The sequence below is a fragment of the Trachypithecus francoisi genome, unplaced genomic scaffold (assembly GCF_009764315.1).
Source record: "Trachypithecus francoisi isolate TF-2019V2 unplaced genomic scaffold, Tfra_2.0 Lachesis_group2, whole genome shotgun sequence".
NCBI lineage: Eukaryota > Metazoa > Chordata > Mammalia > Primates > Cercopithecidae > Trachypithecus > Trachypithecus francoisi.
The window spans coordinates 154,082,210-154,099,240 of NW_022681465.1; the positions used below are offsets into that span (position 1 = coordinate 154,082,210).

At 43.5% G+C, this 17,031-nt stretch overlaps 1 protein-coding gene across 1 annotated transcript in view; it reads left to right on the plus strand.

The window, feature by feature from the left end:
* Positions 1-16,743, plus strand: part of CDC23 (cell division cycle 23) — a 35,543-nt gene extending 18,800 nt beyond the window's left edge. The window contains exons 10-16 of the mRNA XM_033181104.1: positions 11,822-11,975; positions 12,094-12,213; positions 12,859-12,934; positions 13,258-13,319; positions 15,057-15,135; positions 15,211-15,330; positions 15,756-16,743. Of these exons, the coding sequence (XP_033036995.1) occupies positions 11,822-11,975; positions 12,094-12,213; positions 12,859-12,934; positions 13,258-13,319; positions 15,057-15,135; positions 15,211-15,330; positions 15,756-15,926 (782 nt within the window). The 3' untranslated portion in view covers positions 15,927-16,743. The remainder of the gene's footprint in view (positions 1-11,821; positions 11,976-12,093; positions 12,214-12,858; positions 12,935-13,257; positions 13,320-15,056; positions 15,136-15,210; positions 15,331-15,755) is intronic.
* Positions 16,744-17,031: the final 288 nt, after the last annotated feature.

A 17,031-nucleotide genomic window follows, 5' to 3' on the forward strand; every position in this document is an offset into this window, starting at 1 on the left:
TCCTAACCTCATGATCTATCTGCCTCGGCCTCCCAAAGTGCTGGGATTACAGGTGTGAGCCCCTGCACCTGGTGTTTTTTTTTTTTGTTTCTGTTTTTTTTTTAAGAGAAAGGGTCTCCGTCATCTAGGCTGGAGTACAGTGGTAACAATCTTAGCTCACTGTAACCTCCAGCCCCTGGGCTCAAGTAGTCTTCCCACCTTAGCCTCCCATAGTACTGGGATTATAAGTGTGAGCCACTACGCCTGGCCATCATTTTATTTTATTTTTGAGACGGAGCCTCGCTTTGTCGCCCAGGCTGGAGTGCAGTGGTGCGATCTCGGCTCACTGCAAGCTCTGCCTCCTGGGTTCATGCCATTCTCCTGCCTCAGCCTCTCCAGCAGCTGGGACTACAGGCGCATGCCGCCATGCCTGGCTAATTTTTTGTATTTTTAGTAGAGATGGGGTTTCACTGTGTTAGCCAGGATGGTCTCAATCTCCTGATCTTGTGATCTGCTGCCTCGGCCTCCCAAAGTGCTGGGATTACAGGTATGAGCCACCGCGTCCGGCCAGTTATTTTATTTTATTTTTTTGAGACGGAGTCTTGCTCTGTCACCCAGGCTGGAGTGCAGTGGCTGCAATCTCAGTTCACTGCAAGCTTTGCCTCCCTGGTTCAAGCGATTCTCCTGCTTCAACCTCCCTAGTAGCTGGGACTACAAGCACCCACCACCACGCCTGGCTCATTTTTTTGTATTTTTAGTAGAGATGGAGTTTCACTGTGTTAGCCAGGATGGCCTTGATCTCTTGACCTCCTGATCCGCCCACCTTGGCCTCCCAAAGTGCAGGGATTACAGGTGTGAGCCACTGTGCCCAGCCCTGGCCATCATTTTAATTTAATCATTTTCTATTATATAAGTTGTGGCTAGATTTTATTAATATAAACATTGCACAGCTGGGCGCAGTGTCTCATGCCTGTAATCCCAGCACTTTGGAGGCCGAGGCGGGCAGCTCACCTGAGATCGGGAGTTCGAGACCAACATGAAGAAATCCCGTCTCTATTAAAAATACAAAATTAGCCTGGTGTGGTGGTGCGTGCCTGTAATCCCAGCTTCTTGGGAGGCTGAGGCAAGAGAATCGCTTGAACCCAGGAGGTGGAGGTTGTGGTGAGCCGAGATCACGCTATTGCACTCCAGCCTGGGCAACAAGAGCGAAACTCTGCCTCAAAAAAAAAAAAAAAAAAAGACGACTTCAGGAAACATCTTTGTACATGTATATTTATTTTTGCATGCTTATGCAACTATATATAATAAGTTCCTAGCAGTGAAAGACTGGATCAAAGGTGTATTTGTTTTAAACTTTTATATAGCTAAAAAGCTCATAAGAATTTCAAAAAAGAGACGAGACTGCCTGTTTTCCTACATCAGGGTGTTTCAGTCTCAGCACTATTGACATTTTGGGTTGGATAATTTTTTTGTGGGGGGCTGTCCTGTGCATCATAGATGTTAGCTGCATTGCTGGCCTCTACCCACTAGATGGCAGTAACTCCCTTCCCCCAGTTGTGACACCTAAAAGTGTTTCTAGCCATTTCCAAATGTTCTCTGAGAGTCAGAATCACCCTCAGTTGATAACTATGGCCCTATATACTATACTTGGTCACACTGTGTGGCCTGATAATCAGTTGACATAGACAGCTGAATGATCACTCCTAGATGAAAGTAGGTTTGGTTGATTGTGATTGAAAGCCTAGCTTCCCTGTTCCCGGGTCTTTGGTCACATTACATTGACATCATATATTTGTACCTTTCTAGGTTAGGATATTGTTAATAAACAGATGGAATTTTAATCCATCAATCATTCAATAAATTTTTTTAGCCCTTGAAGAAGTTATGGTCTAGTATAGGAAGTAAACATTAATAAAAAATGTAATAAATTCTATGAGAACAGGCCAGGCGCGGTGGCTCACGCCTGTAATCTCAGCACTTTGGGAGGCTGAGGTGGACAGATCACTTGAGGTCAGGAGTTTGAAACCAACCTGGCCAACATGGTGAAACCTTGTCTCTACTAAAAATAAAAAAAAATTAGCTGGGTGTGGTGGCGCATGCCAGTAGTCTCAGCTACTCAGGAGGTTTAAGTAGGAGCATCTCTTGAACCCTGGAGGCAGAGATTGCAGTGAGCCAAGATTGTGCCATTGCACTCCAGCCTGGGCGACAGAGCTAGACTCCATCTCAAAAAAAAGAAGAAATTCTATGAGAACACAGATTAACAAGGAACAAATGATCTTGTCAGTATCAGAGCATTATAAATAAATCATAAAGCCCATTATGGTGAGAGTGGGACTCTAGTTTATTTAGAAAGCATCTCTTTTGCATTTTCTGTGTGCCAGGCACTGTGCCTTGTATTGCAGTACCTACCCCAATTGCCTATTGAAGATGACCAGTAAGAAAACAACTATAAATTTAATGCATTGAGTGTTATGATTAAGGTAAACCCAGGATGTTGAGGGAATACATAGGAAAAGCATCTAATCAGTCTGAGATTAGGAAGGCTTCTTGAAGAAGGTGATGCTTAAAGGATGGGCAGGAGAAAAAGAACTCAAGAAGGGAGAAGGCTTGACTTTGGAAGGGCATTGAAGCGTACAACCGACATTGTGCTTGAAATACTTCACTGTGCCTGAGGCATGGTGTGGGAGGTAAGAATGTACAAACAGGGGCCAGATCTTGAAGAGCCTTTGATGCCTTTCTAAAGTGGTCAGATTTTCACTTTAGAATGATGACTGAAGCCGGGCACAGTTGCGTGTGCCTATAGTTCCAGCTACTCAAGAGGCTGTGGTGGAAGGATTACTTGAGTTCAGGAGTTCGAGTCTAACCCAGGCAACACAGTAAGACCCCACCTCTAAAAAAAAAAAATTTTTTTTTTGGAAATTAGAAAAAAAAAAAAGATGACTAGAGACAATGTGCTGGGAGGATTAGAAAGAGGGCAAGACTAGAGGCAGGGAGGCCAGGTAGGAGGATGTTACAATAATCCAGTCCTAGGAATGACAGCCTAAATTGATGTATTGGCAGGAGGAATGGAGAGAGGCAACTGGGTTTGTTTGTTTTGAGATGGAGTTTCACTCTTGTTGCCCAGACTGGAGTGCAATGGTTGATTTTGGCTCACAGGCCAAGCATGGGGGCTCACAGCGCCTGAAATCCCAGCACTTTGGGAGGCCAGGTTGGGTGGATCATAAGGTCAGGAGTTCGAGACTAGCCTGGTCAAGATGGTTAAACCCCATCTCTACTAAAAAAAAAAAAAAAAAAAAAGTTAGCCAGGTGCGGTGGCGGGCGCATGTAATCCCAGCTACTCGGGAGGCTGAGGCAGGACAATCACTCGAACCCAGGAGGCAGAGGTTGCAGTGAGTCGAGATCGCGCCCCACTGCACTTTAGCCTGAGCAACAGAGCAAGACTCCGTCTCAAAACAAAATAAAACAAAAATATCAGGCTGGGTACAGTGGCTCATGCCTATAGTCCCAGTACTTTGGGAGGCCAAGGCAGGTGAATCACCTGAGGTCAGGAGTTTGAGACCAGCCTGTCCAACATGGTGAAACCCTGTTTCTACTAAAAATACAAAAATTAGCTGGGTGTGGTGGCGGGCACCTGTAATCCCAGCTACTCAGGAGGCTGAGGCAGGAGAATTGCTTGAACCCAGGAGGCGGAGATTGCAGTGAACCAAGATCGTGCCACTATGCTCCAGCCTGGGCAACAGCAAGACTCCATCTCAAAAAAAACAAAAAAGCAAAAAAAACAACAAAAAAAAATATATGAGAAGAATAATTATTTAGAAGCTTCTTTTTTTCTTTTTTCTTTTTCTTTTTTTTTTTGAGTCAGAGTCTCCCTCTGTCACCCAGGTTGGAGTGCAGTGGCAGGATCTTGGCTCACTGCACGCTCCGCCTCTCAGGTTGACGCCATTCTCCTGCCTCGGCCTCCTGAGTAGCTGGAACTACAGGCGTCCGCCACCACGTCCCGCTAATTTTTTGTATTTTTAGTAGAGACAGGGTTTCATCATGTTGGCCGCGATGGTCTCGATCTCCTGACCTCGTGATCCGCCCGCCTCGGCCTCCCAAAGTGCTGGGATTACAGGCGTGAGCCACCGTGCCTGGCTCTTTTCTTTCTTTTAATAATCGTTTGAGGCGAACTCCTTAATGAATTGTGTTTTTTTCCTTAGTATATCTGTAATGCTCAGTAAAAATTTCTGACATATAGTCAATAAATGTTTGTTGAATTCAGCCCACCTACCTTAAAAATTCGAGCAGGAGGCCGGGCGTGGTGGCTCAAGCCTGTAATCCCAGCACTTTGGGAGGCCGAGACGGGCGGATCACGAGGTCAGGAGATCGAGACCAGCCTGGCAAACACGGTGAAACCCCGTCTCTACTAAAAAAATACAAAAAAACCAGCCAGGCGAGGTGGCGGGCGCCTGTAATCCCAGCTATACGGGAGGCTGAGGCAGGAGAATGGCGTAAACCCGGGAGGTGGAGTTTGCAGTGAGCTAAGATCCGGCCACTTCACTCCAGCCTGGGCGACAGAGCGAGACTCCGTCTCAAAAAAAAAAAAAAAAAATCGAGCAGGAAATGTTAGATATGACAAAAAAATATACTTTAGCTTTCATATTATAGCCAGTTCAGAGGAAGTGAAAAGGAGAAAGAAGGATGGAGACAAGAAAAGGAAACTGAGGACCTGAGAGAATGAGATAATCTTAAGAGTAGAGTGATGGCAAGAATCTTCTATTTGTTTAGTCCTGGCTTCCTTTGCATTTATGTCTTGATGTGACTTGCTACCTTCTGTACCTGTGAGTCACAATCTCTACCTGAGCGGCAGCATTTTATTTTATATATATATATATTTTACATATACTACAGAATAGCATATGTAAGCTTTGGACTCTGAGTCAGATTGCCGAATTTTAAATTCTGGTTTAGATACTAACTAGCTGTGTAATCTTGGACAAGTTACCTAACCTTCTGTGCTTTAGTTCCTTCATCTGTAAAAGGAGAATAATAAAATGTGAGCCACTGCGCCTGGGCCATAAAGCAGATTTTTTAAAGTGCAGGGTTTCTTTTGCTTGCTGCACCTTTCCCCCTTTAAGTTACTTGTGTTAACATGTTCTCATGCCACATTAAAAGGAATATATATATACATATGCAAGGCTTAATGGGCTACTTGCTCTACAAAAATAGGATATTATATACATACTCTACATTTTGCTTTTCTCATTCAACAGGATTTCGTGAAAATCCTAGTCTTGGTGTAGCTCTTCATTCTTTTTAAAAAATATATAGCTTAGGCCAGTGCAGGGGCTCAGCACTTTGGGAGGCTGAGGCAGGAGGATTGCTTGAGTCCAGGCATTCAAGACCAGGATGGGCGGGTGGATCACCTGAGGTCAGGAGTTCAAGACCAGCCTGGCCAACATGGTGAAACCCTGTTACTACTAAAAATCTGAAAATTAGCTGGGCATGGTGGCGGGTGCCTGTAATCCCAGCTACTCAGGAGACTGAGGCAGGAGAATCGCTTGATCCCAGGAAACGGAGGGTGTAGTGAGCCAAAGTCATACCATTGTACTCCAGCCTGGGCAGCAAGAGCGAAATTCTTTCTCAAAAAAAAAAAAAACCAAAAAAAAAAAAAAACCCATAGCTTTATTGAGGTATAATTTACATACCATAAAATGTTAAGTCTACATTTCAATAAGTTTTTGTAAATTTATACAGTTTGTAACCATTACCATAATCCAGTTTAGAATACTCCATCACCCCAAAACGTTCCCTCGTGTGTATTTGCCGTCAGTCCCATTCCCATCCCCCGCCAACCACTGCTTTGCTTTTTTCTCTATAGTTTTACCTATTCCAGGAATTTCATATAAATGGATTCTTGAAGTATTTAGTCTTATTGTCTGGCTTCTTTCAGTTAGCTTTTTTTTTTTTTTTTTTTTTTTTAGAGACAGGTTCTCTCTCTGTCACCCAGGCTGGAGTGCAGTAGCATGAACTCCTGGGTTCAAGCTTTCTCCTGCCTCAGCCTCTGGAGTAGCTGGGACTACAGGCATATGCCACCACACCTGGATAATTTTTATTTTTAGAGATAGGGTCTCACTATGTTGCCCATGCTGGTCTCGAACTCCTGGCCTTAAGTGATCCTCCCGCCTCAGCCTCCCATCCATTAGCATGTTTTTGAGGTTCATCCATGTTGTAGCATGTATAGTAGTTCCTTTTATTGCTGAGTAGTATTCCATGTTTAGATATGCCACATTTTGTTTATTTACCAGTTAATGTAAGACAGATGGCTTTTATACTTTCTTCAGCTGAAATCTTTCACTTCCACTTTTTAAGACCAATGAGAATAGAACTACTTTGATTCTCGTGTGAGAGGGAAACTTAGAGCACTACCTTTAGTTTTTTGGAGACGGAGTTTTGCTTGTTGTTGCCCAGGCTGGAGTGCAATGGCGTGATCTTGGCTCACCGTAACCTCCGCCTCCTGGGTTCAAGTGATTCTTCTGCCTTAGCCTCCTGAGTAGCTGGGATTACAGGCATGCGCCACCATGCCCAGCTAATTTTGTATTTTTAGTAGAGACCGAGTTTCTTCATGTTGGTCAGGCTGGTCTTGAGCTCCTGACCTCAGGTGATCCGCCCGCCTCAGCCTCCCAAAGTGCTAGGATTGTAGGCATGAGCCACTGCTCCTGGCCAGAGTGCTACCTTTTTAACCCTTGAGATACCTGTTTTTTTCTTTTTCTTTTTGAGATGGAGTCTTGCTTTATTACCCAAGCTGGAGTGCAGTGGCACGATCTCGGCTCCCTGCAACCTCCGCCTCCTGGGTTCAAGTGATTCTTCTGCCTTAGCTTCCTGAGTAGCTGGGACTACAGGCATGCGCTACCACACCCAGCTAATTTTTGTATTTTTAGTAGAGACGGGGTTTTGCCATGCTGACCAGGCTGGTCTCAAACTTCTGACCTCAGGTGATCTGCCCACGTTGGCCTCCCAAAGTGCTGGGATTACAGGCGTGAGCCACTGTGCCCGGCCTGGGTACCTCTTTAGAAACCTAGGCTCCAAGGAATGTAGTTTGAAAACCACCGTTATAAAGCATAATCTAAGAAAATGTTAATTCCAGCACTTTGGGAGGCTGAGGCAGGAGGATCGCTTGAGCTCAGGAATTTGAGACCACCCTGGCAACATAGGGAGACTCTGTCTCTACAAAAAAATATAAAAATTACCCCAGCTTGGTGGTGTGTGCCTGTGGTCCCAGCTACTTGGAAGCCTTATGTGGGAAGATTGCTTGAGCTCAGGAGGTTGAGACTGCAGTGAGCTGTGATTGTACTACTGCATTCCAGCCTGTGTGACAAAGCAAGACTTTGTCTCAGAAAAAAAGAAAGAGAATGTGTATATAAATGCTGTATCCAGGTGATATTAAAAAGAATAAAAACTTGCAGTGTTTAAGAGTTTTTTTTTTGTCTGGGTGTGGTGGCTCACGCCTGTAATCCCAGCACTTTGGGAGGCCGAAGTGGGCAGATCACGAGGTCAGAAGATCAAGACCATCCTGGCTAGCATGGTGAAACCCCATCTCTACTAAAAATACAAAAAATTAGCCGGGCGTAGTGGCGGGCGCCTGTAGTCCCAGCTACTCGGGAGGCTGAGGCAGGAGAATGGCAGGAACCCGGGAGGCGGAGCTTGCAGTGAGCTGAGATTGCGCCACTGCGCTCCAACCCGGTCAATGAAGCAAGCAAGACCCTTTTTTTTTTTTTTTTTTTTAAGAAGTGTCTCTGGATCTTAGAATATTGGGGGGGTGGGGCCGCCATTCATTATGTGTCATTGTGTAGAAGATCTGTGGAAATGTTACACAGGAGGGCTCTGATTAGCCAGATACCAGATAGCATAGCTTGCCATGCATTTTGTTCATTTGCCACCTTTATATTCAGAGATTGATCATTCAGGAGACTAAATGGAATAAAGTATGTTAGGCGTACTTGCCTAGCAAGTGCATATATGATAGACTGGATTAAGAAGAAATGGTAGATGTGAAGACCAGTTATGGGGTTCCAGGATAAATCCAGAGAGGAAGTGAAAGGAAAGGATAAATTTCCCCAAGAAACAGCCAAACAGTAAGGGCAACGAGCCAAGGATGCCCTTACTGTTCCTACTGTAAGGCAGCAGGAACACTTGGGTTGTGGGGGAAATAAGTAAATATATTACTCATAGAGACAGTGTAACAGCCAAGGGACTCCATGCTTTTCTGGGTCATGTTGGCACTCTTCATTTCTGAGAGCTTTGTGGGTAGGATGTGGTTGATCACGGAACTTTCCCTCTGTATTATAATTGTCTTTTGCCTTTCTCCTTCCCTAGACCATGAGCTCTTTGATAGCAGGGACTTGGTCTTTCATCTTTGAATTCCAAAGCACCTAGCACCATGCCAGGCACATAATAGATGCTCATTAAATGTTTGAAAAAGGAAGAATGTGGTCAGGAAATTGAAGGAAGTGAGAGGTTAAGTAGAGAAGGGCACTGGCATGTGTCATTGATATTCATGTTAAAATTGAATAACTGCAAGGAAAAAATTCTAGAGTAACATCTTTAGTTTATGAAATGGTAAACTGAGGCATGCAGGCAAAGAAGGCAACTTGTCCAACCAAGGTTAAAGTCAAATAGCTACAGGCAGAGACATGCTCAGGAAGTAGGTTTATTCTGTGCACTGTTCTATCCCCATCTGGTGAGCAATCCTGCCTTCTTCCAGGGAGAGCAGTACTTGTTTTACTTCTCTCAAAGTAAACAAGGTTTGGGACACAAGCATAAAAAATACATGAAAAATATCTTTTAATAAACGGAGAGTGGGCCATGATAACTCTAACAAGACTAGGTTTACTCCCACAAGGCTGACCACAGAACACATTGATTGACTCTATCTGAAAATTTTTTTTAAATTAAAAAAAAATTAAATTTTAAAATGATTACTTGACTAACTTTTGATAAGAATTCAATTGCATGATTTGAAACTTTAAAAGAATAAAAAGGTATAAATATTTTTTTTTTTTTTTGAGACGGAGTCTTGCTCTGTCGCCCGGGCTGGAGTGCAGTAGCCGGATCTCAGCTCACTGCAAGCTCCGCCTCCCGTGTTCACGCCATTCTCCTGCCTCAGCCTCCCGAGTAGCTGGGACTACAGGCGCCCGCCACCTTGCCCGGCTAGTTTTTGTATTTTTAGTAGAGACGGGGTTTCACCGGGTTAGCCAGGATGGTCTCGATCTCCTGACCTCGTGATCCGCCCGTCTCAGCCTCCCAAAGTGCTGGGATTACAGGCTTGAGCCACCGCGCCCGGCCAAATATTTTATTTTTGATACAGTGTCTTGCTCTGTCACCCAGGCTGGAGTGCAATGGTAAAATCATGACTCACTACAGTCTTGACCTCCTGGGTTCAAGCAGTCCTCCCACCTCAGCCTCCTGAGTAGCTAGAACTACAGGTACACACCACCATGCCCAGCCAGTTTATATTTTTAAAAAATTTTTGTAGAGATGAGGTTTCATTGTGTTGCCCCTGGTCTCAAACTCTGGAGCTCAAGCAATCCCGTCTGGGCCTCCTAAAGTGTTGGGATTACAGGTGTGAACCACTGCACCCAGCCTTAAAATTTTTTTATGGTTATTCAAGACAAATGTGAATATTCATGTTTACTTCCTTTTTATTACACAAAATGTAGCATATTACACATATTCATCTGCATCTTTATAATTTAAAATATATCTTGGAGAGAGATGTTCTATGAACACAAAAAGAACTATCTTTATTCAGGTGCAAAAAGATTAGAGGGATGAAACATAATTTAATTGAATGGCCTCTTATTGATAGACATTGGAGTTATTTCTAGTCTTTTGATTTTAGAAAAATTTTCTTTAGTGACTAACATTGTCCATAGTCCAAGGGTTTGTGCATTTGTAATTTTGACATATTGCCAATTACCCTTGTAGTGGTTATACCAATTTACATTCGAGTCAGCAGTCTGAGAGGACCTGCTTCTTCACAGCTTCTACATCCGAGTGTGTTATCAAACTTTAGGATGTTAGCCAATATGATGGGTGAAAAATGGTATTTAAGGGTAGTTTAGTTTGCATTTATCTTAGGAATGAGGTTGAGCATCTTTAAAATACTAGGAAATGGAAGTATAGAATGAAACTAAAATAGCATTTTCTTCTCTTATCAAGACCAAAAACCTACACACAGCGGACCCCAGAGAAGGAAATCTGTCTCCTCTGAGAGGCATTTGGGAACAGACCACCCCTCAGTACAAGTACTTCACAGGAATTAACCCATTCAAATTCTCACGTCCTTGAATGATAGGCGCTGTTACACCATTTTACAGATGAGAACACTGAGGTTGAGAGAGCACAACGTTCCCAAGATCTGTTAAGTGACAGAGCAGGGGCTTAATCCTAGGTCTGCAGGACTTCAGGACCTGGATATCAACGACTAACCTGTACTATTTAGGATGCTGTATTTATGCATGGAGTTTGAATTACGCCATTTGTATGCTGTTCTTCTCCCATCGGATTTATGCCCTTCTCCCTGGTCTAGCCATCTTCCAACTCTGCGCCTGCTTTGGAAGAATATATTTTTTCTTTAATGTAGCTCTGGTTCATTGCTTTTCCCTGTAGATTTTTGAGATGCAGCAAGTTCATTCTCAGGCAGTCTTTACCTCTCTGTACTTTACCCTTTTCTGCCTGTGTCTTGATAGAAGTCACTGTGTTTGTAGCAAATTATAAATATTGATCTGTTTCTCTTTCACCTTCATATAAATATGCGAGTTGGAGCATTGGGCTGTGTAGTGATCATTTTTAAAAAAGCAATTGGGGAAAATTTATTTCTGGCTTATATATGAGGGATTAACTCAACATAATCATGTGAGCACAAAATAATGTAAGATTAGTTGATTTATAATTCCTTATTAAACACAACTGAACTTTGCCAGAATTACTTAGGAAAGACAAATTCCTCCCAAGTAGAGCTATGATGGAAAATTCTGGGCCGGGCACCATGGCTCACGCCTGCAATCCCAGCACTTTGGGAGGACGAGGCGGGCGGATCATGAGATCAGGAGCTGGAGACCATCCCGGCTAACATGGTGAAACCCCATCTCTACTAAAACTACAAAAAAGTTAGCTGGACGGGTTGGCGGGCGCCTGTAGTCCTAGCTACTTGGGAGGCTGAGGCAGGAGAATGGCATGAACCCGGGAGGCGGAGCTTGCAGTGAGCTGAGATCGTGCCGCTGCACTCTGGCCTGGGCGACAGAGCGAGACTCCATCTCAAAAAAAAAATAATTGAGGCCGGGCGTGGTGGCTCAAGCCTGTAATCCCAGCACTTTGGGAGGCCAAGACGGGTGGATCACGAGGTCAGGAGATCGAGACCATCCTGGCTAACACCGCGAAACCCCGTCTCTACTAAAAAATACAAAAAACTAGCCAGGCGAGGTGGCGGGCGCCTGTAGTCCCAGCTACTCGGGAGGCTGAGGCAGGAGAATGTCGTAAAAACCCGGGAGGCGGAGCTTGCAGTGAGCTGAGATCGGGCCACTGCACTCCAGCCTGGGCGATAGAGTGAGACTCCGTCTCAAAAAAAAAAAAAAAAAATTGAAAAAAAAAGAATATATATATATATTTTAACCAGAATATGTGATATATGAAATATATTTCCCAAGGGAATATTTCCCTTTTGTACAATTTGGGTGATTTGCCAGGACTTTAGAGGGAATGGGTTATGGTTTCACGCCCATTTGGTGGAATGCTATCTATTTTAATGGACTTTTATTTTTACCTTTCTGATTATTCATTTTTTTGTTTGATTTTTAATCAGGCAATTATTACAGTTTACGTTCTCAGCATGAGAAAGCAGCCTTGTATTTCCAGAGAGCCCTGAAATTAAATCCTCGGTATCTTGGTGCCTGGACACTGATGGGACATGAGTACATGGAGATGAAGAACACGTCTGCTGCTATCCAGGCATATAGGTGATTATCTAGAGGACGGTGAGGTAGAGCAGATTGCTGTGATGTTAGGAGCCTCTAAGCCTGCAAGTTGCTAACCTTGATTCTGCCTTCTTAACAACCTGTCTTTTCCATTTCTTAGACATGCCATTGAGGTCAACAAGCGGGACTACAGAGCTTGGTATGGCCTTGGGCAGACCTATGAAATCCTTAAGATGCCATTTTACTGCCTTTATTATTATAGACGGGCCCACCAGCTTCGGTAAGCCTGGTCACTTGACAATGCATCTGATATGGGAAGAGCTAATATCTTTTTTTCCCTCTTTTGATAGCTATTGACAAATTACAGTAGATGGTTTTTACTCTTGGGGATCTGAGTTTAAAGTTGCTAAATGCTGTTTGGTTATTTTCATTTACTGTATTTCACTAACAGGTTAATAGTGTAATTATGAACACAAAGTAATCTATTATATGGAGCATTAGGTTAAAGACCAGTTGTTGCATAGATTTTTTTTTTTTTTTTTTTTTTTGAGACGGAGTCTCGCTCTGCCACCCAGGCTGGAGTGCAGTGGCCGGATCTCAGCTCACTGCAAGCTCCACCTCCCGGGTTTATGCCATTCTCCTGCCTCAGCCTCCCGAGTAGCTGGGACTACAGGCGCCCGCCTCGTCGCCCGGCTAGTTTTTTGTATTTTTTAAGTAGAGACAGGGTTTCACCGTATTAGCCAGGATGGTCTCGATCTCCTGACCTCGTGATCCGCCCGTCTCGGCCTCCCAAAGTGCTGGGATTACAGGCTTGAGCCACCGCGCCCGGCCTGCATAGATTTTAAATAGTGGTGTACTGGTTCCTCAAGGGAGAACCTCAGTTTCTGTCAAGTCTTTGCTCAGACTGTCTATTCTTCTTTCTCAGACCCAATGATTCTCGCATGCTGGTTGCTTTAGGAGAATGTTATGAGAAACTCAATCAACTAGTGGAAGCCAAAAAGGTACCTTAAATTGGGTCCTGAAGAATTTGAGTGGAAATCTGCTGTTTAGATGAAGGTTGGGCTATCTGTGCTCTAATTTTTCCCTTATTCTGATCTAGGTGCATAGGAAAGTCTGAATATTTATAGATACATAGTCTGAAAGCAAAGCTGGGCCAAGGTCATCAGTGGGAATGTCAGTGTGTAGCCTAGACCTATCAGAACTAGTAATGCCTTGCATTCTATAAATCTGAACTTCTGGGAGGCTTGCAGTGTCTTAACCTTCATATGATTTAGTTGTGGCACATGGGACAATGGTCAAAATGACCAGTTTATTTTTTTGACAGTGTTATTGGAGAGCTTACGCCGTGGGAGATGTGGAGAAAATGGCTCTGGTGAAACTGGCAAAGTGAGTGAAAGGAGTGAAATGCTATTGATATTGCTGTTGGCTTCTCTGGGATGTGGATCCTGCATGTTCTAGAGCCTCCCATCCACCCATAATTCTACATGAGTGTGGGGATGTAGCAGGATATATGAATGCTGGTCTGTGAATGTAGCCATCTTGACCCTAGAGAATGCCATTTCTGGCCAGGCGCAGTGCTGGGATTACAGGCACGAGCCACCTTACTGTGGGTATTACTAGATAATTTTTGCAAGGATGTATTATCTAGCTTAGATATTACTGTTTACTAACTCTCCTTCCATCATTAGTAGAGTAATTATTCTAAGCTTTGATAACAGTAACTATCACATCTAATACTATTCTAGTTCCAAAATGCCTGTAATCACAGCACTTTGGGAGGCTGAGGGAGGTGGATGAGCTGAGGTCAGGAGTTCAAGACCCAGGAGGCGGAGGTTGCAGTGAGCCAAGATTGCGCCATTGCACTCCAGTGGGGGCAACAAGAGTGAAACTCTGTCTCAAAATAAAAAAAATAAAAAGAGAATGCTACTTCTCTTGAAGGAGGGCAGTTGCTTTCCTATTAAAGCAAGACATCAAAATTGATTTGAAGAAAGGATAAAATTTTTGTGTCTAGGAAAACTACTTTCAGTATTAATTTCCTAATAAGGGCCAGAAAAATTAGGAATTACTCAAAGAGTAGGCAAAGAGGTTCTTGAATGTAAAGAGGTTCCTGTCTGGATTCTTAGGGAAAAAAATTGAGTTGCTGGGTATCTTTTTTTTTTTTTTTTTTTTTTTACAGATAGGATCTTGCTATGATGACCAGGTTGGTCTTGAAATCATTGGTCTCAGCCAGATTAGAGTAGCTAGGATTATGGATGGCCCTATGCCGCCATGCCTGACCACTTGGTATCTTTTTTTTTTTGAGACAGTCTTGCTCTGTCATGCAGGCTGGAGTGCAACCTCTGCCTCCTGGGTTCAAACAATTCTCCTGCCTCAGTCTCCTGAGTAGCTGGGATTTCAGGTGCGTGCCACCACACCTGGCTAATTTTTGTATTTTTTAGTAGAAACAGGATTTTGCCATGTTGGCCAGGCTGGTCTTGAACTCCTGATCTCTGGTGACCCACCTGCCTTGGCCTCCCAAAGTGCTGGGATTACAGGTGTGAGCCACTGCACCCAGCTTTTTTTTTTTTTTTTTTTTGAGTCAGAGTCGCACTCTGTGGCCCAGGCTGGAGTATAGTGGTGTGATCTTGGCTCACTGCAACCTCCACCTCCTGAGTTCAGGCAATTCTCGTGCTCCAGCCTCCTGAGTAGGTGGGATCACAGGCATGTGTCACAACGCCCGGCTAATTTTTGTATTTTTAGTAGAGATGAGGTTTCACCTTGTTGACCATGCTGGTCTCGAACTCCTGACCTCAAGTGATCTGCTCTCCTTGGCCTCCCAAAGTGCTGGGATTACAGGCATGAGCCACCTTACTGTGGGTATTACTAGATAATTTTTGCAAGGATGTATTATCTAGCTTAGATATTACTGTTTACTAACTCTCCTTCCATCATGAGCAGAGTAATTATTCTAAGCTTTGATAACAGTAACTATCACATCTAATACTATTCTAGTTCCAAGAGTGTCATTTATGTTAAAATTGATACTTACCTATGTATTGTTTTTTTTGGCCGTACTTTTACTTTTTTTATTCACTAAGTTGCTTTGGGATATCATTGGTACTTAAAGACCAGTTTCTTTTGTAGGCTTCATGAACAGTTGACTGAGTCAGAACAGGCTGCCCAGTGTTACATCAAATATATCCAAGATATCTATTCCTGTGGGGTATGTATTATAGCGTGAGAATTGTGTTGCTGATATTATTGCTGTCACCTCAGTCATTTTGCTTTCCTTTTCTAGGAAATAGTAGAACACTTAGAGGAAAGCACTGCTTTTCGCTATCTGGCCCAGTACTATTTTAAGTGCAAACTGTGGGATGAAGCTTCAACTTGTGCACAAAAGTGTTGTGCTTTCAATGATGTGAGTATCAGTTCTTTAATAAAAGGTTTGAATTTTAGGCTAGAACATAAGATATTTAAGTGGAAAGCCAGGCAGGAGGATTGCTTGTGCCCAGGAGTTCAAGATGAGCCTGGACAAAAAAGGGAGACCTTGTCTCTACAAAAAATAAATTTCACCAGGTTTGGTGGTGCATGCCTGTGGTCCCAGCTACTCGGGAGGCTGAGGTGAGAGGATCACTTGAGCCTGGGAGGTTGAAGCTGCAGTGAGCCTTGATCACACCACTGCAGTGTAGCCTGGGTGACACAGTGAGACCCCATCTCAAAAAAAAAACAAGCAAGCCTACCTGCCTGCCTTGATCTGTGGAACTTGCATATCAGCATCTTAATAACTTGTTTTTGAGACTAGCCTTGGACATGTTTTGAAACATTTGCCTGACTTTGTTGCAGACCCGGGAAGAAGGTAAGGCCTTACTCCGGCAAATCCTACAGCTTCGGAACCAAGGCGAGACTCCTACCACCGAGGTGCCTGCTCCCTTTTTCCTGCCTGTTTCACTCTCTGCTAACAACACCCCCACACGCAGAGTTTCTCCACTCAACTTGTCTTCTGTCACGCCATAGTTGGCTACTGTCAAGCCAGCACATTGTTAGACCCATCTTAATTAAGCCTTACCTCCATGTAAAGAACAGCACGTCTGTTCCAAGGACCTCAGCTCTTCTTGTTTCTACAGATGGCAACAGCTCCATAGGGACAGCTTGTATAATTACCTTCAGAGGCCGACTGACAGAATACTGGCAGGAAAAGACATTATCTTGCCAGTTAGAAGTACTTCTATCTCACTTATGTCCGGAGAGTGGCTATAGATCTTGGCCTTCTTCTCTGAATTTTTTTTTTTTTTTTTTGCCCCCAAGAAAATCGCTTTTATAGCACTTTAGCACAGGCAATGCTACAGGAACAGTTTCAATGCTGCTGAGAGTGAAAGAAAGGAGGAAGGTCTGCCGCTGTACACTCAGCTAGCAGTAGGGCACTGAGGACCCTAGGAATAAGTCAGAGCAATGGATACAAATGACCTTGCTCTTGGATTTGCTGAGCATGATCCTTATTCTGATGTCAGAGATTAGGTTTAAATGGAATAGAGCTCTCCATTTGTACTTCACTCTAGGGAGACAATCTTCCAAAACAGTTTTGGGTGTCTTCTAAAAGCTTTCAAATTGGAAGTAACTTACTAGAGTTGAATAAAAGAAGGGCAGAAAGAATTTCACAGAGCTTGGAATTGCTGATAGCCCTTACTGAGGGCAAAAGATGGCTATATTGTTAGCTATACTCCTACCAAAGCAAAGCAAGGAAATAGGATTATAATTTCACAGACATTTGGAAATAACATTGTGATTATACAGACAAGAATAAACTCACTTCAAGCTGGTCTGTTTTAATAAATTTTCAATGTAATTGTCTATTTTTTTCCCTCCCATCTGCAACAGAATACATTTTTTTCAGCCTTTATCTAGATGAGGTAAAGGGAATCATTCTTATGGTGCTCTTAGAGAGTTTCAGGTCTGTGCATGTATGTGCAGCAGGAGGTAATATGCTATAATAGCTGCGTAATATATTTGCACAATAGATGCTATGGATCATTCTGAGCTCAGGGTCCAGATTTCATTCTTATTCCCAGGATTTTGTGTTACCTTTTTACCTCCTAACATATGTTTGTTTGTTGAGACAGAG